The 22,165-nt window shown below is 44.4% G+C and overlaps 1 protein-coding gene across 1 annotated transcript in view; it reads right to left on the bottom strand.

Annotated features, from left to right (window-relative positions):
• The window catches only part of ST7L (suppression of tumorigenicity 7 like), a 53,746-nt gene extending 33,426 nt beyond the window's left edge, over nucleotides 1–20,320 (bottom strand). The window contains exons 1-13 of the mRNA XM_006033297.2: nucleotides 20,127–20,320; nucleotides 19,403–19,485; nucleotides 17,106–17,268; nucleotides 15,866–15,920; nucleotides 15,034–15,149; nucleotides 12,322–12,400; nucleotides 10,954–11,108; nucleotides 10,077–10,174; nucleotides 8,977–9,091; nucleotides 7,436–7,508; nucleotides 6,534–6,636; nucleotides 1,583–1,733; nucleotides 670–762 (exon numbers count right to left, since the gene is read on the bottom strand). Of these exons, the coding sequence (XP_006033359.1) occupies nucleotides 670–762; nucleotides 1,583–1,733; nucleotides 6,534–6,636; nucleotides 7,436–7,508; nucleotides 8,977–9,091; nucleotides 10,077–10,174; nucleotides 10,954–11,108; nucleotides 12,322–12,400; nucleotides 15,034–15,149; nucleotides 15,866–15,920; nucleotides 17,106–17,268; nucleotides 19,403–19,485; nucleotides 20,127–20,130 (1,288 nt within the window). The 5' untranslated portion in view covers nucleotides 20,131–20,320. The remainder of the gene's footprint in view (nucleotides 1–669; nucleotides 763–1,582; nucleotides 1,734–6,533; nucleotides 6,637–7,435; nucleotides 7,509–8,976; nucleotides 9,092–10,076; nucleotides 10,175–10,953; nucleotides 11,109–12,321; nucleotides 12,401–15,033; nucleotides 15,150–15,865; nucleotides 15,921–17,105; nucleotides 17,269–19,402; nucleotides 19,486–20,126) is intronic.
• Nucleotides 20,321–22,165: the final 1,845 nt, after the last annotated feature.

Here is a 22,165-nt window from a genome sequence, read left to right as displayed (position 1 = left end):
AGTTTGGGACTACCAGGTATGGAAGCCTCGTCCTACAAAACAAACTCTTCTTTTACAAAACCCTCGTGTTCTACAGAAACACTGCCTTAGACGGATGATTTGGGAGCATTATCTGCTATTGTGTGGTCTTGAACTAATAGTGCAACAGGAAGGCAGGGCAAGACCTGCAGCTGAAGGAGACCCAGTCCAACTGGGATGGAAAACCAACCTTCTGCCTACTGCACATCTCAAAGCATGCACTGCAGGTGAAAGTGAGGCACAAATTTGGTAAGGGATTTGAATAGTTTTCCTAAGCTCCCCTGGCAGTACCAATGGAGTACAACATTTCTCACTCTGTACCTGGTAGGGAATGTTGCTCTTATGTTAAACCACTGTCACACCTCATCCATGACTCCCAACCAGCTGCAGTGGGAAGCCACCAAGTACTGTATACCCATGCCCACAACTGCCTTTGGGAAGCACCCTGGGCTCTTTGGGGGATACAAGGTCACTTTTTAGGGCTGTTGCATTTGCACAACATTTTGTGTGGTCAAGTGCAGCGGCAGGCAAGCAGCCGAATCCCTGCCGTGGCGAGTTCACAAGCTGAGGGCACACGAGGGTAAGTACAGAGCAAGGCAACATAGACCTATTCTACTACAGGCGTTGTTTATAAACAGAATAACCACTTACTTGGCAACAGCTCCCTGTCTGCTGTCTCTGTGCAGCTGGGATAAGGATAGAAAAGATGGCCCTTCTCTAATGGGTACGGGATCATTCTGAATGCTGAGAAAAAGGCAAAGCCAGAATTCATGTTAGAGCTACACATAAATCAAACTCCTGAACCACCAGCAAAGGGGCATCTTGCTCACAACTGAAAGCAGCAAGCAGAGAAGAAGCCTGGAAGTAGTTGAGTCTCCCTTTGATATTTTCATTTAGAAGAGAGAGCAGCAGTAGGACATAAGAGCATAGCAGTAGTAAGGTCTGTATCAAGGTAAGAGACGCATCGACACATCAGGACTGAGGTTCCATGGGGCAAAGACTATACATACACAAACAGACAGGGGACTTACAGCAAGCTGAGACTGACGAGCCCCTTTAGCTCATGATCAGACCCAGTATGAGCAGTGAAAAGTCCTCCCTGCACCATGTGACTGAGCTCTAGGGAGAACAGAGAAGGTGCTTCAGTCTCCAGGACTATCTTGCTCCACACACTTCTCGTACCTGGCTGCTTCCTTGCCTGGTGGCTCTCACACAGTGAGGAGCTTCTGCAAGTGGGGAAAATAACCTGGTACAAATCCGTCAAAGGCTCAGCTCAGGATGTGGCCTGAACCCCTAGAGCCATGCTTACAAACCCCAGAACTGTATCTGGTTATAAATGGCTGCATACTTGGGAAAATCCCTCTGCCTCTGGGAAACACAGCACCAGCTAGGCATCTCCTACAAGGCAAACAGTAGCACTGAAACCCCGCTGATGCCAACCTGCCCTAAGTCTTGAATGGAGGGGGTCAGACACTTGCCAGTGGATCCAGAATAGATTTGCCAGGTACAGAGGAGGAGAGAGAAGCAGAGAGACTGACAATCTGGACTAGAAAAAGATACTTACTGCCTTCCCACGTACAGTGCAACAGATTAAGGGCCCCTTCTATCCGCTTCCAGTGCTGAAGATGGAAGAATGCATATGCTACCGCCTCACTGTCCCCTCGTTTCAGAATGTGCTCCGGAGGTAGAATTAGGCTTTTCATTTCTAGTAAGTACTGAAAGCAGAAAAGGGAAACAGATCAGACGCTTAGTTACACAGCTCATAGAATGACCACAGCCATGCTATACCAAAGGATCCCTCATCTGTTCCAGAGGATAATGCACAGAGACAATCCCCACCTGCTCAAGTAGCACAGAGACCTAGTACTTGATGCTGATAGGATCTAGGTAATTCTGATGTACACTGAAAAGAGGGAAGAATGGATTTGGGCTCTTTAACTGGGACCTTTTACAGCCAGACTGCCAGAAAGATGTACACTCTGTTAGAATGGATTTACATTCGTATTTCAAAAGGTACACACGCAGTTCTATTCTGAGAAAATCCACCTCCCATATCATATGTACATACATGCACACGATATATGCACGTATATACACATGGCTATGTGATGCACAAGTTGTCTTGAGCAACACAGATATTTCCCGCCCCCTCACACTTTAATGCAGCTTTAGGCAGTGCAGCTGATTAATTTGCTTAGCATGACTATTTCATGCATCTATCCTAGAAGCCATCTTTTCCACCGGAAGGGTGGGGGGAGGGGCTCCACAGGAAGCACAAGCAAAGGGATGCCATATTAAATGCTGTGAATCTAGGCTGATTTGCACTTCCAAAGTTTTCACTCAAGAGACAAAAGCATCAACCTGAAAAGTGCAGGAGAGCTGAGGCGAGGCTGAATGTTCCTCTCAAAACAAGAACCATCCCCAGTGCACAACCGTGCCAGCACAGCATAGCTGGGCAAGTGCAAAGTAGGAGAGCTGCAGCAGCTGCTGGGAGAAGGCAAAACTCCGCACTGCAATACGTGGGCAGAATACATTGGTGTTTCCAAGCAGACAACTCCCAAAATTAGATGCTCAGGCCAGGGAGCATGCGGCAAAGCACCCAGGCAGTGACTGCTGTAACTTTTCTAACGCATGTTTCTAATAGCTTCAAGGACACTCCATTGTCTTCCTCTTCAACTCGGCTTTTGGGAAATGCTAAATGAGTACATTTCAGAGGCGTGGCACGAATGTCCCAATTCCTTGTATTTGTTTAGGTACTGTCCTTCCAAAGTAGAGAGAGTCCCATCAATAATGGCCAAAGTTAATCCTCATCTTTGATCAATGTTGCTGGCAATTCCTTTAACTCTCTCCTGAAGGGTAAGAATGCAGCCAGCTCACCGATTTATTTCAGCAGATGCCACAAACTATGAGATTATTTACTAATCTAGTTTGGGGACTTAACTTTTCCCATTCAGATTCTTGAAGGAATGTAGCAGGGGTTGTGCCCTGGCCAAATCAAGCACATTTACTGCCTGGCTAGGTTCTTCTCGGAGTGCCTTAGGCCTGCGCTCTGGAGGGTAATATTCTTGCTAATCCTCTTTAATCCTCTTCGATTTTTTTTAACCCGGTAAAGGATCACTTGCACCGGGCTGCTGTGGGAAAATAGTCTCAAATATCTGACCTTTGACATGACTCCTCAGGCTTGCTGCTGTGACTAGTTTGCAGTTGTACTAAAGGCTTAAACAGCAAGGGGAGGAAAATGTAGTCGAAACGGTGCAGCCTTGATGTAATTATTAGCACCTCGGTGTGCTTGCTTGCTGCAGGGCTGGGACTAGACCTCGTCTGTCTGTGCACATCGATGGTGCTCACGAATAAACAGAGAGTGATGATGCAGTTCCAGGTTTTGGAACTTCTCATGGTCCACTTTCCACCATTAGCCGGCAGGCCTGTGCACAAATGCTGGGAGTGTCTTTTTCCACAAGCTGCTAAAGACATTGGCAGGTTTATCCCATTGCAATACTGAGCTATCTCCTTCAAATTACCTCCTGGTTACATGGCCTGAACTCCATCCCCTGTTATTATGTCCTAGTGGAGTCCAGATCCATGGGAAGAAAATAATGTTCTCAAAAAAGTCCTCCCCTTCCAAAACAGAAGGCTCATCCCCAAAAACTGTCGCTGCAAAGACAGGAACTGCGAATGCCAGCCCCTTCACAGCTCAATGCAGAACAGCCACTTGTATCACTGCAGGGGCAAAGGAGGACCCTTCTCTTACACACACACAATTTTGATCCTATTTGTACAAAACTAGGCTGCACGTTAGAACATCTCTGGCTCTCTTCCTGCTGGCCTGCTGCATGACACTAAGCAAGTCACTTCACTTCTCTGTGTCTGCTCTCTCTCCACCCTTCGGCTCTCCTGTTTAGACAGTAAGCCCCTCAGAGCTCGTACAAGTGTAAATCAGCACCGCTAGATGCTAGGTGCTACCCTGCTACAAATAATGGCAGCAGTCCGAAGAGGTATGCGAGCAGAAGAGAAGACAGCATTGCTAAAATGCCACCTACCTTCTTGACTACAAAACCACTGGATGCATTACAAAGACGCAGCCTGAAATTAAAAGCGTATTCAGCTTCTTAAAGGGAAACGTGAGAGCTCTGAAGCAACTGAAGGACACTCCAAGTAAAGGGACTTTCAGATAATGACAACGTGTTATAATCTTCTTCCCCCCTGAAGGCAGAGGGTAAAGACAAACCTGTCTGAGACTGTCTGAAATGAACTTGCTACACTCTTGATCAGTCATGCAAACAACCAGCAATTTCTCCCAGCAATTAGTTTTCTCAGTGCACATTCTATTAGACCGGACAGGCAGACAGAACAGAGTGGGTGGATGAATTCACATCTTCATGGCAATTGTGACTGGGAGGGCGTGATTTTTTGTAGGGGGATTAGATCCAGGGTAAAGCCATCTTTCCACATTCAAGATTACCAATAGTATACATCCCCAGAGCAAAAGTTCTGCATAGGATTCAGTGACATGCAGCACACGTGAGCTTTTACCTCCTGGCCAGTTCAAGTCACACCAGACATGAATCTGTCCCAAAGACTGCATAGGTCTTATTTGTGCTGCAAAAGAGCTCAAGGAAGAAACTAGCATAAGCTGTTGTTTAATTTAAGGCCTGAAATCGCTTTCAATTCTCTTTCTGAGGTCTCTTGCCAACGATTCACAAAAGAAGTATTTTGAAGTAAAAAGAGCAGTTACTCTTTGGAGCAGCCTTTCAGCTTCAGGGATTGATTCTAGAGACCAAACTCTCACGCCTCTTTTAGTGCACACCGCGGCCTGACAGAGCATTTCCAACAGTACTCAGCCATGCTCTCCTGTGCAGCAGGGAGCGTTTTTGCATTGATCGTTCCCTTTTTGGAAGGGGGTTCATATAGCACCTAGTACATAGGCCTAATCCTGGCCTCCAAACACAACTATTAGGTAAATACAAAAAAGACTAATCCCCATGCCACAGTGGGAATTACAGCCATCCTCAAGGAAGTTTCTTAGGTAAGGGAGAGGGTGCCAACAGAAACCTGGTCTGCACAGACAAGACGGTGCTAATGGAAAGGTTAGGTCAGGCAGCAAGAAGGACTTGCTTTGTAAGCCAGCTCTGACAGCTGCCAGGGATGCAGTGATAACACTACACTTTGACACACAATCCTGACGAGACAGGAGCACCCTCTGCTGCCATGTGGCTACATGTACCTATCATTGAGCTTTCTGTTTCTTATGGCTCTACTGAGAAGTCTACAGTTCTGGGTAACCCACTTTACAGGAGTACTCCCCGCACTTACTTAGTTTACAAAGGATGGCCGGACAAACAAGTTCTCATCCAAGTATCAATATTTTAAATACGCTGCTAGTTTTTAAGCCCCTTCTATTTGACCAGTATGATGTAGCAGTCTACATGTTTTTATGGATAACAGTTAAGCCTAGAATTGTTTGAGCTATTACTCACTCTGCTGAATCAAAGCCCTGTATAAGCAATCAGAGCTAATAAAATATTTAAGAGCAAATCTGCAGCCAGAAGAGATTATCATGACCTCTCTCTATCAAGCTAAGTTTTCTTTTTTTAACAAACTGGACAGCTACAGATGTACACACAATTCCTCCAAAACCAAAAGGAGAAAATGCCAAAAGAATACTTCTTAAACCAGTCGGTCTACAGCTATTTTGTTGCCTTGTTATTTAAACAAGCTACAGAAAATGTGCAATATCAAGTAGAGTGTAAAGGAAAAAGAGGGATCAGTTGTCCAGAGAAATTATCAGCCCAGGGGTTGTTTAGGGCAATAAGCCTGGAAAAGCTCTCGACCAAGCAGATAGTAACCAAGGAATCAGAAAAGGCATCTGCTACCTGTACCAATGCACAGGTGGAATGAGTGGTGCATAAGGAAGGGAAGGAACTTGCCCAAGATATTCCTACAAGTCCATAGCCTAGATCCCATCAGACCTCAAGACCCCCCTGACTCTGGTCCTGTAATCACTAGGCTATAAGGTCTCTGTAAGCTAGCAACTCACGAAAACATACCAACTTCACCCTCTCTCACAGAAGTGTCAGGGCTTCCAGGTTCTTGGCAGCTGAAGGATTTCTTCTAGTGTGTAATTAATAGCTGCTGCAGAGGTAGGCGCTCTAAAATACATCACTGCCAAACACTTGCTACAGTTTGCCTTGCAGGAGAGATTTGGGAAACTGCTCTGGACAATGTGCTTGCAAGGGGGAGAAAGAAACAGAGAATAGAGATATGCAAAAACAGCTGTCTTGGTAACCTTAACTGTATCAGCTAGTAGCGATAAAGGCCATCATTGCAAACAACCCAGGATTTCCAAGTAGCCTCAGGTTTTACATGAATAATCTTCTGCCTACTTCATCAGGCAAAGAGAAACAGTTAAATGATCCACAGAGGTGAGTACATATAAACTCCACAGCTATTGCAGAAGGCGATTTATCTGAGTTAAGGAGGTAAAGTGGACCCAGAGGGAAAGAAACAGCCCTTACCTTTGGGACATGAGGGTTAAACTCCACAGCCCTGTGAATCGCCTCCACAGCATTTATTTCTGCTGCACTGAGACCTCTCTTGGAGGCTGTTTCTGGAGAGAATCTGTAGTGGAAACCCAAGTTGAACAAATTGAGGGAAATGCAAGCCAAAATGATATTGTAAACCAAAACTTGTCAGAAATGAGTCTGTTGAACGCCAATAAGGACTGCTGGAAGAGGTGTCTGATTTATAAATATAAGAAATAAAGATGTTTGCGCCAACACTGCTTAGCCCACAGTGCCACTAAATACTGCAGGTAACCAAATGTCTTAACTGCTAGGGGACTGAGACATCTTAAACTTCGGGCAACTGCAGGGCACTATGGAAGATCTTCCTCTGCAGCTTGACTACAGAAGTTAAACTGAGAGGAGAAAGTCATGCTAGTCACTCATCCTGCTGAGGTCTGGAGAGGAAGCTGGATGGAAAGACCCAGCATTTGATTGTTGTTGTAAGTCTGTTATGATGACAAAAGCTAAGAGGCAATGTTAAACTTAGCTGAAGAGATAACCAGATGTAGTGAGCAGCAGCTAGGGACTGCAAAGCACCAGCCTGCATCTCCTGCATGGAGTCAGGCACCCAGATTCCACCCCCGCCCCCATTCCAGCAGATGCTCAGGGCGAGTGAGCCATCTGAAATCCGGGAGTGTTGGACACACATGATCAGATCCTCTGCTCAACTACTCGTGGACAGTCTATTCTTTAAGACAAACAGAGGCGTGGTAGTGGCGGAGAGAACTGGGAATTCACTCATGAACACAGAAACCTGTTTTCAGAGATAAACACCACACCGGATTTAGGTTTTTTCATCATAATCCGTGAGCAGCAGCAAGCTACCATTTTCAGCAGTTTGTGCATTCACTTACCTTTCTGAAACAGCTCTAGCCTTTAACAGTGCTGCTGTGTAACATATTGCTGCCGATTTTGGAAGACTGATGTCTAGGGCACAATAAATAGTTAACTTTAGAAACTCAAACGTAAGACCAACATCTTCAATCTGTCTCCTCTGAGCTGACTGATTCTGATTTGGGAAGGCCTGTACAGTAAACTCAACATCTGGAACATTTCAGTTCTGACTCAAAACTTACAATTCCTCAACTGCTTTGCTCCAACCCCAAAAATATTTTCAGAAAAATCCTCTCATTGTCCAGGGTCTGGATTTGCACCTCTTTCTGAATGCATCCTGAGGATGTTGGAAACCAAATTTACATAGCAAGACATTGGTGAGCTGCATCCCCTCAGAAAGCGTCTTTACCAGTATTAGTACTAGCAAAAACATTGACAACAAATGTTTTACCTTCACCTTAGACTAGCCAGTTTCTTCACAACGTTGCTGTCAAGTTCATATACATGAGCAGAATGCTTTTAAACAGGACTAAACACAGCCAGAGACTTTTCAACTAAAAATACAAATTACTTGTTTTCTTTTTTATAATCCCGTGGAGAAATCATTATTGGTTTGAAGCAGATTTATAGAAAGCCTAAATCTAGAACCAAACTTCACCTGACGGTGTCTTTAGGCACAAGGAGGTTAACAGTGTGCAGTGCAAGATACTTTACCAGTAGAAAAAACAATCTGGTTCTCAAATTCCTGCATACAAGGCTATGCATGCCGTTGGACAACTCCTGTTTCTTAAACCCTCTCCCGGGCTTGTCAGCCATTTGAAAATCCAGCCAAGCATCTGGTATGTACCATATGGGAAGGATTTCTCACAAGTTTCTCCGAGCCCCCAGCTCTGTGAAGCTCATCCTAGTTGTTCCAGATGTTTCAAAGGAATCGGCACCCCTCTCTAAGCAAGTGTCCACCCCTCTGAGGTCAAAACTAAAATCCCTCGGACAGGTAAACACTTTACTGCACTAATGAAAAAGCCCTCACAGCGCAGCACGGGTGGTCGAATAATAGCAGCCTGTTGCTGGCATGGGCCAGGCACAGGGGGCCCTGGGTTTTGGCAAGAACCTCAAGTCTCTCATTCCCTGGAGCAATGGGCAACAGAGGCACCACAGAGAAGACTCCAACTGCTTGGAGTGAGGAAAAGTTCCCACAAACTCCACTCTGAAGCCGATTCACTGTAAATATTGGCAAGGGGCCTTGGGTAGGCACAGGCTGGTCCCCTGACCAGGAAGAATGCTGTGGCAGCGAGGTGAGGGGAAGGGCTCTGAGGACAACGTGAAAGCATCACCCAGCGCCATTTGAGGGTCTGAAACATGGATCGGCTTAATACAGGATCTGGGGGAAGTCAGAAAAGAGGAGGCCAGGGCTCATTCTGCCCCCTGTATACAGACAGGTGTGACCTGTGCACAGAGCAGAGCGGAAGGCAACAGAGCGAGAGCCACGGGCTTTATCTACGTTAAGGCGCAAAATAGCTGAAAGGAGCATTCTTATGCTTTACAAAAAAGCGTCACTCACCATCATACTTGGCTAAAACTGCCTGGACTTCAGCATAAGCCTGTAATTCCAGTAATGCCTCCAGGAGGTTTTCGTGGATATTCAGCATACTGAAAAGTGGAAACTCTTTCAATAACTGCAAATCAGAAGAGAGAAATGCCTTTACCTCACTCAAAAGACTTCATCTGAAAACAGAAATCACTGTATGCAGAAGAAGTCAAGTCCTTAATCAGATTGCCTCTGGAAAGCTACAGGAAAATGACCTACTGAACAATTCATCTTAGTTCTTATAAATGGTTCCTGCTGGTATAATCTACAGACACGTACTTGTATTTGACCTCTTAAACAGAACAAAAATCATCTGCAAACTGCTCCAAAACAAAATGTGAAAAGGATACCCATTGTCCAGGGCTATACAGATCAGTGCTTCACAGCCACAATAAGTTATCAGCTCCAGGCTGCTAAACTTATCCAGATAAACTTAATTACTTTGCTTAACAAATCACGTAGCCATTCAGATAAAAATTCAGTATAATGGTTTACAACAAAAACAAAAAAAACCTTGATGTCCCTTAGAACTATTTTCTTTCCTTACCCAAATACCATGAGTGGCCTGAGGCCTTCCAGCACTACGCATACACATGAAGGCAGCATAAGAAAGCACTAAATTCCCCTATCTATAAGAGACCACTTTCATTTGCTCTATATTCATCTGCCTGGTACACTAGCTGCCCAAGTATTCAGACACCATGCTCCCAGCCCTACCTGGCTACCATCTCAAAGTGGTTGGCTTGGTCAGTAATGTACGTTTGTGTAAAAATAACTTAGGATCTGCCTCAGACAAGTGAAAGAAGTAAGGTGAACTGAGACAAAGCATGGTGAGCTGCTTCGGCAAGATAATTCTCCATCAAAGAACGATGGAAATCAAAAGCCAAACTAAACACATGCCATATTATGCACATGTGTGCTTCACGGATAGGGAAAACTGAAGTCTGATTACCAACATGCAGATCTCACCCAAAACTCATCACAACTAATTGCTCCATCACTTCCAACATGGTTGGTTTTAATCTAGCAATTCAGACAAAACAAAACAACAAAAACACAAAACAAACTCTTACATCTCTCATCATTTTTGCTGCTTCTCTTATTCTTCCAAGTTTCCTTGCACACATAGCTAGTCTCCTTTTCACATACACCAGAACATTAGTGTCTCTTCCTGATTAAGAAAAGAAAAGCATTTAGCATACATGCTACATTTTCATTGTCAATCATTTATTTTAAACAAGGAAAAGTCTTGGAAAGTTGCATTACAAGTGGCGAATCTAATGCACTAAGTTGTAAAAATGAATCCTAAAAAAAACTGTTGTGGGGGGGTGGTAAGGGAATGCTGCCGGTATCTCTTTCCAAAGATGGGATGACAGGACAGTGTACTCCCTCAAAGAGAAAGTGCTCGCCAGCCTTTCCCTAACTAGCTGCTGAGAGAACAAGTATGCAAAATAATCACCTGCGTCTTACCAAAACCCAACCCACAATTCATTACAGCTATCTTATCAAATGCCCATCAGGTGATAACACTTGAGCTTCTTCCAATTTGCTAGATAAAGTAACCCCAGTGAGCAGTGGTGATGGGTATGGCTAACCCTCAACTAATCACTCTTATTTGCCTCTACCAGGCACCTCAAGGCATTTAAGGTACACTACCATGAGTTTGTTGAGGCCCATTTCAGACCTCTGGTTCTCACATCTGCTGCTCTGATGATTACTTGTTGTTCCTGATATTTTTCTAGCTTTACACAGATGCAGCAGCCATATGAAATCCACGCAACTAAATCATTAGCAATCTGTAATTGCATTTCAGCGTAATAACTAACCATGGTTCTACCAACTGAGCCCTGAGAATTCCACAGCTGTTCCAAAAACGAGATCCCACTTTTCATTTTGCTTTTACGCTTACACAATAAAGTCTGTTTAAGGATTCAGTTCAAAGGTGCTTACTAAGCTGTGCTTCATGCTGGGGGCTTTGGGAATGGCAGTTCTGAGATTTTCTGTAAACACTTTCTCCTGCTTTCAGCGCCTGCTTAAAATACTTCTCAGCGTCCACAATGGTTGTTGCTTCCTCCTCGGCCAGGAGGACATATGCAGTGGCACAGCTGTAATGGAAACAAAAAAGAAAAGCATAAAATATTCAAAAGGAGCCCAGCAATAGATGTGTCTTGCAAAGCACAGAAGAGCATTAAAAGTGATTAGGTTTAAGCCCTTTGTTTAGTACGTGAACAAGCTCTAAGGAAACACACTGCTACTGAAATGAACCACATAAAAAAGACCTTCCCCTGCACCCTAACCCCCACCTTTTCTACCAGCCCATTCATAGGCCTACCATCAGGTAACAAAGGCCAGGAAAAGGGAAACCTTCTCATTTTGAAGGACATAACAGCAACATATCCTCAAAAAGAAACCAAGTTCCTGCTGCAGTAGTAAAATTATTTTCTCTTAATTTTTAAAAAAAGACTCTGAGAGACAATCATGCACAGGAATTGTTACACAGACATCAGGTCAGTGTCCACGAGTCCTTTACACTAGGGCCAGGGTCTTCTCTCAAACAGACATTCCCTTGGGGAAGATCAGAGAAGCATAGAAAACAAGGGTTGGAAGGGTCCTCAGGAGGTCACATCTTGTCCAACCCCCTGCTCAAAGCAGGACCAGCCCCAACTACATCATCCCAGTCAAGGCTTTGTCTACCCTGGTCTTAAAAACCTCCAAGGATGGAGCTTCCACTACCTCTCTGAGTACCTGTTCCAGTGCTTTACTACCCTCCTACTGAGAAAGTTCTCCCCAATACCTAACCTAAACTTCCTTTGCTGCAATTTGAGACCATTGTTCCTTGTTCTGTCATCTGACACCACTGAGGACAGTCTAACTCCTAGAACAGTCTAGGTCCCTGGCCCACGTTACAGGAGCACAGACCAGGCGATCGTTACAATGGCTTGTGTGGATATGAAACCCAGAAGAACATTAAACACTGAGAACAACATTATTACAAAACAGCCATGGGGTTGCGATGGCAGAAGACTACACGTTGAGATTTACTGTTTAACGTAAAAAAAACAAGTCTTCTTCTAAAACAGTCTTAAAAAACAAAGAAATGGGCAGACTACAAACTATGTACATACGAGCTCAATTTTGCAACAGCTACTAAACACTCAATTATTTCTGAGGCACACAGTAAAAGCTTTCAAATATCTGAAGACACTTTTTCTTGTTCATTCTAAACAGCTAAAAACAACCAAGTGACAGAGTCCAATGTCACACGCTTGGATTTCTCGTGTCAGAATCTCAACGTGTTTCCACCGATTCCAAACTTACTCGTTACTTAATTCCAAAGCTTGATGTGCTGCTTTGATCCGGGCCTGAGGGTTTCTCTCGCGCCATGCCTTCTGCATAACTGTTGGGAAAACATTTCAAGGCAGATCAAGTCCAGAACCGCCCAGGAAATACTTTGTTATCCATTCTGTTTTTAAGGAGTAATGCTTGCCATCTACATATCTGCTCCATTTGATTAACATTTACTTGCAGTTTGGGAACATGGGTTTACTCTTCCCACAAGAGAGGCAGGCAGCAAAAGGGATATTGGAGTTCTGACGGGGCAGCAGCAACAGAGGAGCATGACATATTGGAGAAGCTCATTCACTGCTTGTTTAAAACCTTGGAGTTGCAGGTGCAAACCAGCACCACTTACGTAAGTACGGGCATGATTCCTCAACTGATGATGTTTTTAAAGCATTTACAGTTGGCCTTACACAATTATCATGTGTGTACCTTGTGCAGACCCTCACAGAATCTTTTTTTTTTTAATCCACCATCTTTATGTTTTAAAGAAAAGCATGATGGATGGGGATTGAATTTGCTCTTGTGCAGCTGTCTAACTCCTTAAATGCCTACTGAAAGTGATTATTTAATAGATGATAAAGGGTTAAGCAATTCTTCTTTAAGTTTGGTTTAGAAAGCAAGCACCAGCAAATGACAGCGTGTACTGCAGCCAACTCAAAATTCAGTTACTGCTTATCATCTTGTTGAAAGGTGCTATGAAGCAGCTAAAAATACATGAAGGCTCCAACATGCTCTTTATCTAAACTATGCTTCAATTTGAGCCGTTTGTCTGAATTACCATTTTCTGTGAAAGAATTACAGCACGAGGAGGCCTGGGGAGAGATCAATTCAACAGAGCACCTCTCTGGAAAATGTCAGTCTCTACTATGAGGAAGCAAGACCCTAGCTTTGGAGCCCACTTTATCCAAGAGAAAAGGAACATTCTCGCTGCTACTATTAACTCGGCAGAATTAGCCTGCGCACCAAACATTTCTGAAAGGACTCCAGAACTGTATGTTCGTGGAATTCAATATCTGGCCTATCTCAAGTGTGATAAGAAAATGAGAATCTATACATGTTTCTTTTGGAACAAAACCTTCAACCGTCCAACAAGAATAATGTGGAAAATGTTTGAGTTTTCCTTTGGAAACAAAATATTAGTCTTGGCTTCAAAAATGAGACGAATATATTCCAGTCATGCAACAAAAAACACATTCCTCGCATCAAATATGTCACTAGCTAGCTGACAACTAATGCTTCCTGAACCTGACACACTGAGAAGAGTTAGCACCTCATCTGACAATAGCCAGGTAAGGGATGCTTTCCCTGCTGAATACTGTATCATCACCATACATTTTAGGAGACAGCACTATCCTTTAGCAAAGGCCCCAAAGGAAATCATGCTTAAAGATGTTACACCCATGGAAAACATAATCCAAGTTTTATAAATGATTTCATAAGTTCCTGTTTAGGCATGTCCCTAAAAATATTTGATGCACCGCCTAAACATGCACTTTACTGTGCAGTAGACTAATTTGCTGTATAGTAAAGCATCGCTTTCCATACAATTAGGGCACAATACATTAATTTAGTCTGGTTGAGGATAGTCCTGTCAGACACAGGTAGTATCCAACAGCAGAGTAAATTACTGTGCTTAAACGCACGTGTAGACAGTGACGTTGGGATTAGTTTACTCTGGCTCAAATTGCACCAGAATTTATTCAGCTGCATTAACTGCACATGTAGACATGCCCAGTGAGTTTCACACCAGTGAAGATCGCTTAACATAAGAAATTCACCAAACTCTGAGGCATGGCTTATTTCTACAGAGTCGTAAGGACAGCCAGTATGAGTGTCCTGGCAACTAGTTTAATAAGCAAGTGGTAGAAAAGAATCTCTGACAAGTCTTCTAACTTTTGAAAACATCATAAATTAAAGAAACACAAGAGTCTTTCATCACTTCTCTTATTAGTCGCAGTTCTGCTACCTAGTCTAAAATTCCTACAGAGCTGCAGCCTGCTACACAACAAAGGATTTCATCTGTTTTCATGTAGCCATAGCATCCGGAGCTGAGCGTTCATCAAATCTCAGCCTAGGAAGGGTCTATCTTGGCCAGTTCAAGGAATCCAATAAGGCAGGAAGCACAATTGGTATTTTTCCTGTCGAGTCAGTTCTGAACTAATGGACCCCCTTCCCTCCCCACTTGCCCCCTATCTCCACCCCCCAGCAATGCTGGAAGCACAATCCCACTGGAGTGCCATTTCTCAGGCAAGGTCAAATGGTAACTTCAGACCACCTTCAGAAGCTTTCACCAAAGGTGGGTTATCTTCACAGATCACTATTAGGATACGTCCTTGGCGCATCTTTCATCTGAGGCTCTGATCACTTTTGCCAATGTAAAATCTCACCTCAGTCCTAGAGGTTAAGCTCAGTATCATCCCCATTTAACAGCTGGGAGACCCGAGCCAAAGAAAAGCAAATAACTTTGTCACCAAACAGCCGTGTAGCCTGGGACAAGCTCAGGAGCTTCTTTAAACTGACAAATTAAACTCAAGGGCATTTTGCTAAGCACATGTTCTCTAGCTAGCGGGACTCAGGTTTTACTTTATACGGTTTCACGCAGTAGCTGGAACCACCTTCAAGTAAGCATTTATAAACATATTTTAGATATTCTGACCTCTCTGTAGGCCATGTGGCTAACGACGGTACCTGTATCTGAAGGCCGAAGAGAGTCTGTATCACATGTGAAAAAGGTCTGATGATCCTGAGCAGACAAATTCATGTCATAGTATGTCAGTGGCTCCTTCCCAGTCACCCAGGTGTACCTTAAGAAAAAGATAAAGAGAATTCCCAATTAGATGCACAGGTGGTAAATGCGAATATCAAGTGGGACATCAGAGATCCTCAGGAACAATGTATTGCTATGTAGAGTTTCTAACCAGAAGTTGATAACACGGGTATTCTGTGGCCCAGACTGGGTGCCAGAAGGCTTACTGTAAGGACTTTCCAGGTGTGTTTTTAATCCAAAAGCTCTAGAAGACTTGGGAACTGCCTGCTGGACAAATGCTGCTCTTCCTGTGCAACAGTATTACTGCTACAGACAGCAAGGGCTTTTGAGCTGCCTCACCTCAGCACGAAGGGGCACGCTAATGCCGGACTCGCCCTTTGGGATGAAATGGCTCAACTCCACCAGTTTTCAGAGCAGGCAACAAAGCTGTAATTTTTGTTAATGTTTTGGGGAAGAGGAGTATGGCAAGTACTGAAGTGGTTATTTATTTTGAAGCAGCTACTCGATTTACTTCTGTTTGCAATAATATTTACATTTTTAACATGCACTGAAGATGCCTGGAGCTCTGGAGAGATGCTTTTTCAGAACAGGGTTGGTATAAATTCAGGCAGTTATGTGTGATGCTCTTTTAGTCACATAGTTCTCTCCACATCACAGCTGGAGAGAGTTCTGTGAACAAGCTAAAAGCTGTTTGCAAGTTCAGAGTTGGATGCCACGGCTAGACGTTACACTGAAAACAAGTGAAATAAATACCTGCTATATTCTGCTCCTCTGAAAAGATTGAGGGGGTTTCTCCACACTTTGCACTCTGCAAAACGAAAGAGAGCATGATTTCAAGTTTGAATCAGAGCTGTGTCATTTACGCAGGGGAGCTATGCGACTTCACTTATGTGAATTCTTTGATCACTTTCTGGTGGCCTTGGCTTGTGCAAACTCAGAAGTTTTCAGCATTCCTGGCAAACAAAAGCATTTGGAGGAAGGATTAAACACTGTTCCAGTTAGTTTTATGCAATGTTCAAGTTGTATAATTTTGCAGCCTGCAAAAATTTGTTATTAAAGGGACAGCTCAACAGTACATTCCAGTACATTTTTTTGCATTGAAGACATCAATTTATTGACTTAAAGATTCTTTCTACATCATTTTAATTCTACACTGTGCTCCACTTATACTTCCTGAATAAGTGCATCATTTGCGTAATTGCAAAACACAACGCTAGCCCCTTTCTTTGTTCCTTACATTGTAACAGATTCTAGTTACCTGCATGTTGATTAAGGGCAGAAACTGCTTAGGTACACCGCATTGCTTCAGCCTTACAATCTACTTGGCACATTGCTGTATTCTGGATAGCTGCGTACCAACCCTAACCCTTTGCTTTGTAAGTCACTGCACTCAAAGTGCTCCTTGCTAGAAGCTTTGAAAATGATGGAAGCTAGTCAGTGCCACAGCAGGCATTTCCCCTCATTTCCACAGCTTCCAAAGCAGCCCTGACAGGGACTTTTAGGATCCTTCCAAATGAGAAGAGTTATTCAATTTACCAGGCAGCTAAACCCATGTAGAAGACTAGGGGATCTCACCCGTCTCAGGGCTGCTATTACCACACCACTGTCAGCCCTGTGTCCTTAACCAGGAGTGGCTGTTTACATTCAGTTTGGATAAGCACATACTCAGGGTAAGTGCAAAGCTCTTTCCAGTCCTGAGGCTATGCACTTAAACAGACTGCCACCTACAACATAAAGAAGTCCTTTCTTTGAGGAGTGCTAATGGATGTGGCCGTATTCACAGAACAACTCTGAATTTCACTCCGCTGATTTCCATCACTGCCTCCCTCTCGTGTTGAGACTTCCCTTCCGATTGCCTGGAGAGAAAGACCATCTTTCTCCAGTTGTTCCTATGGTCACTAGTGTGAAGCCAAAAGCATTCGGATAAAAACCAGCCAGCGTGAACAGGCACTCCTGCATGCAAGGGAGACTGCAGGGACACGCTGACAATCACCTGACAAGTTCTGCCTGTTTGTCTCGTTTTCCCCATTGCTGGCTGGAAAGCTCGGCGTGGGAGGACTGTTCTCCACTCCTCCAATGAGCGGCCTCAGATGACTCACTGACACCTGCTCGATGAAAGAGGTGCCGTACTTCCGGAAGTACCACCATTCAAAACCCTGTAAGGGGAAAGACAGGAACACTGAACACAGCTGTTCCACTAGACAACAGGTTTCCCATATACACGCTAGAGACTAAACAGACCTCCGAGCCACAAAGACTGCCCCCCTTCACACACGATGAAAGACAGCGTTTCTCTATATACAAATGAACAGGATCTTTATCTCCTTTCACCAAACAAGACACGCATGAGTCTCCCACATGGAACATGCAAGGAAAAAAATAACCTGAAGACATTTGTCCTTTTTGAGCCAGACACTAGTTCATACTGCCTCCCCAAGATGGACAGATTTCTCAAACACTTCCAGCGGGCAGGGAGGCAGGGCATTTGGATCCTGCAGCACGTAGCCAAAGAAAGCTTACTGTAGGACAGGCACTAGCCTGGTCTCAGGCTGTAAAATGCACTTTTAAAACGCAGTTTTTAAACTCTCCCTTTTGTCTTTCCTGTCAGATGCTGCATCAGTGTTGCCTGCAGTGCCAGGGAAGGAAGTTTTCCTATGCCTGTAATTTAGTTCAGTTACCAGAAGTTTAAGGTCAAGAGCATTATTTTGTTTCTCTCTCCTCCTTTAGGCCTGCAAAGGAATTTATGTCCCGCAAACCCCAGGCGCTGGAGTAGACAACTACCTTTGACTATTCCGTCTGGGTATTTCCATCAGCATGAACAAATGAGCCATATCCAGACCCGTGGCGCCCCTATTGTGAAATCTTACCAGCACTTATGAATTTTAATGGTCAACAAAAATTGACTTTCATTAAATAAGGGATTTTTTTTTCCTGGATCTAAATCATGTACAGCAGCTACAGAAAACCATCTCCCTTTTCTCACGCAGCCTTTCCCAAATCCCCCAAACAACATTTTTCCTGAAGCTGTGGTAAACAAAGTTCCCTTCACATACAAGTTGTTTTTTGTTTTTTTTTTTAAACAAAACGAAAAACAAAAAACACACATTAGCCACCAAAAATGACCATAAAAAAGCCCAGCATTTGCACATGCCAGTACCTGGGTTTAGTAGCTGGGGGAGACAGTGTGCTGGAAGACCCCAACCCTGCAGGTAGGTCTCTGCCCACAAAGCTCTGACGGGAAGATCACCACCAAAGATTTAAGAAGGCTGAGCATCTTCCAGTGCTCATCAAGAGCAATGTCTCTTGCAACCCTAGGTCTATCCATTTCCCCCCCCACCAGCCTCTCTGCTTCAGTTGCTTACTAGCAAATGCCATACTGGTGGAGTACTAGATAAGCCTTCACACTGCACAACAGTCTATTTGTCCAGAAAATGGGTACAGCAGGGCAAGCTTTTCCCTTCCCTGAAGTGATGGAGTGCCAAGAGCAGCCAGAACAGAACCAGTACATATCAGCTGAAAGGATCTGTAATGCACACTACCCACTGGGGAAGGGACTGAGCTTTCCCCCCACCTCTATAATAAAGAAAATGGCCTGAAAAACAGAGGCTGAAATGAGCACAAGACCCAGAAAATATGACATGAAGGGTGTTATGGAAGCCACAGTACTGCCCGCTGCACATGTACATGACTCTGGGGTCTTCCAAGATACATTCCCGTATCAGTGGATACAGTACCAACCAGTTAATGCAATACCAAGCACTGTATTCTGGTCTATCATGACAGGCACACACATGTAACATTTATTACTGTGCCCAAGACCAAGTTATAATCCTATGACATGATCATGCTATTAAACATATGGGCAAAGGAACAAAGTCAAGGCTGCTGTGGGAATCTGAGCTCTGACCTGCCTGGTTTAGGAGAGATTTTAGAAGATGTAAAATTTCAATTTTCTCTTAACAAGGAGGGCTTTAAACTTTTGCTGTTGATTTGCATAGTTTCCTTACGTATCCTCAAAGCAGGCTTAAACGCTAAGGGAAAAACGGATCCAGGAGGAGTTACTTTTCCGAGACTATCCTCTTCACCTTCCCGAAGTGGAAAATCTGATAAAGAGGCATTTAAAATATATGTCAGACATTGTTGAGGTTGGTTGGGTTTTTTTGTTTTGTGTTGTTTTTTAACAGTACAAAGGCACCACCTAGAGTCTGACCAGAGAACAGGACAGTTTATGATGTCCTCACCTTAACATGAGGTGTGCAAAGGCTCTAATGAAAAAAGGAAGCTACTTACAAGTATCAGTCCAGATATAAGAGATGAAGTCACTGTAAGTGCAACGTAGAATTTGGGGGTCAAAGTGCTTAAGAACACAGTCACTGTTAAGAGGAAAGAACAGAAAAGTCACTAGGCAGAACTGGAAAACTCCAAACGATGTCTGAAAGCAACATAAATAACCATATATAGCATATTACGTACATGCACACAATATACATATGTATAAACACACACGTCACTTGGGTTTTGAAAGGACTTTGGTGACTTCACAGACAGAAGAGCACAGCAAGCTGAAAGACAAGAACTAAGATGGCTAACAGAGGACGCTGCCCCAAAATACAGCTAGCATTTCAGCTGTCGTTACACAGCCTGGTGAGCTGCAATAATTACAACACTTCAAGAAATCTTTATAAGTTACAAGTCTAGCACTCCACCTATGGCACGGAAGGCTTTCAGAAGCTGCACAGTTACTGAATGAGAAATGGCCTTTAGAAAAACCACACACATTTAATTCCAAAACAGTCAGTACTACTCTGATGCAAGTTTCTACTAAGTCTCAACAAGTTTGCTGATGAAAAAAGGAACATGGTCTTGTCCAGCACGCCATCAGCCACTGAGAACTAACAGTAAGGGCAACTGGATCCCACATCCAAAAACCACTGCAACAAAGAGCATGCCAAAAGTGAATGTGTTTAGGTCACATAGTGGAGTCATTGATTTACACCCCCCAGCCTTTATTTACGCATTGCCAGTGCAACAGAAGAGCGGTCCTCTGTGCTTCTATGCTGTCTTTCAGACTGCTACTCAGGAGCAAACATACTTTTCTAAACCCTAATCCAGTCCTGCTGGGAAGCTGCAACTGGGAGAAAGCTAGAGGCAGATAGCTCCACTAAGGGGAGACCTGTGTCACACCCACCACCTGTTTAGCACTGGGGCTCAACAACTACCGTCAGGCTGCATTTGAAGCTGCAGGTTGAAAATAGCCTTGAGAAAATCTGATTTAAACAACAGCCAACAGCTGGGATTGGCAAGAAGGGTCACTTTACCTTCAAAAAAAGGGGAGAAATACACCTGCAGGAAAAGAGACAAGTCTCAATTGTTGATAAAAGAGATAAGGTTGGAAAAAGACTAAGAAAAAAAATGTTATTCTAGACACTGGTGCTGTTATAGTAACAGCATAGCTCTTCCAGCTCCAATCAACTCTTGTATTCAGCTTCTGATCAAAATGCTGAAGCATCAATTCCTCACCATCAGCTAATGTTTTAAAAGCAAGGGAACAAGTCCCTGAAAAGAGAAATTGTCTGCTGCGTTGCAAACAGGCAGAACTGCAGCAGCACAAACTCCAGCATCTCAAATAAAGAGGCAACAGTCCTGGGAGGAGCTTGTTTGACTTTCACTGGAAAGTCACGCGCCTGCATCAGAGTTCGTAGCGGCAAAAGATGTCCTGCAAAAATAACAGCTCTTTCACGCCTCTGAAGAGACACTGTCCTCTGGGCTAAAAACCCAACCGCGTTGTCTACTGTGGAAGTGACCTCTCTGAGAAGAGGCAGAACAGGGAACTCTAAGCAGCAGGCCCAGGTGGTAATTAATGAACCCCTGTCCCATTAAAGAGGGGAAGGAGAAGCAGCTGATGACAATAAACCTGAAGCCTCATGAGCTCAGCCACAAACACGGCCATCCAGCATCCCTTCAATTTTTAATGACACTTGTGACTACTGCAATGTCACGAAACCCTTGTCCTTTGCTAGACCTGCACCTAGAAAACTCCTGCATCGTCCCTTTTTCGCTGCACCGTTCTGAACGCTAACCGGGTTGGGTGTCGTGCTTCCTACACCTCAGAGACTCTTACATGCTTCAGAAACAACCTATCGAGGCAATTTTAAATGTGTCTGCAGGCAATAAAGCTGACTAGGAGCACGGTGGTGGGGTGCCGTATAGCATTTAGTCTTTCCAATAACCCCCAGTACCAGGTGACACCCCAAGCCAAGCTGAAACCACGGGTGCTGGGAAGCCAGCACACACAGCCTGTATGCGGTCGTGGACAACGACTTTATGTACAGATTCACAAAGACAATCTACCGTGGCTCAAATAAACCTGAAAGCAGGCCTGCGGGGGGATGTTTCCAGTTCCACGCACAATACGGACACGCGGCAGAGACAGATCTGCCCCCCCAATACGTGCGGGATCGGTGGGGTGAGCTTGAAAGCAGTCAGCAGTAAGTCCATACGCATGTGCCACCCCGTAACCGCAGGAGGCCCTTTGAACTGTGAGACGTGTGGTTTCAGAAGCACGTGGGGTGGCTATCAGAGAGAACTGTGTGGCTGTCCTCTATAGATATGAAACCCTTATGCCCTCTGTTTTTCTCTTAAAATAAAGGGCATAGTGGTGTCAGGTTTTGTATCAACAGAGCAGAAGAAAACGAGAACGTCCTTTAGGACGGCCACCCTAGAAATGCAGCATATCCCTCTTTTTGGGGGGCTGCCCCAGCCTCTCCTAAGCGACGAGGGAACCACCTGCCTGGCACACTCATACTGATATTTCATACGTGTTTTCGGAAACCAGCACGGGACAAAGCAGGACCCCGTGAACACTGCCAAGCACGGCATTCAAGCAGCCTGTCCCCAAAACTTCGTCTCGGCCCTGCATGAAGAGCGAACCCCGGTCCTTTGTGTGGGCCACCCCTGCGAGTGAATGGCACCCATGCGGGGAGGAGGGGGACGCGGGTGCCCCCATGCCCGCTCCCCACCCACTCCTGGGGGCCCTCATCCCTCACCGGCCGC

Source organism: Alligator sinensis, unplaced genomic scaffold (assembly GCF_000455745.1).
Source record: "Alligator sinensis unplaced genomic scaffold, ASM45574v1 scaffold1218_1, whole genome shotgun sequence".
NCBI classification, from domain to species: domain Eukaryota; kingdom Metazoa; phylum Chordata; order Crocodylia; family Alligatoridae; genus Alligator; species Alligator sinensis.
This window is presented reverse-complemented; position numbering and strand designations above follow the sequence as displayed.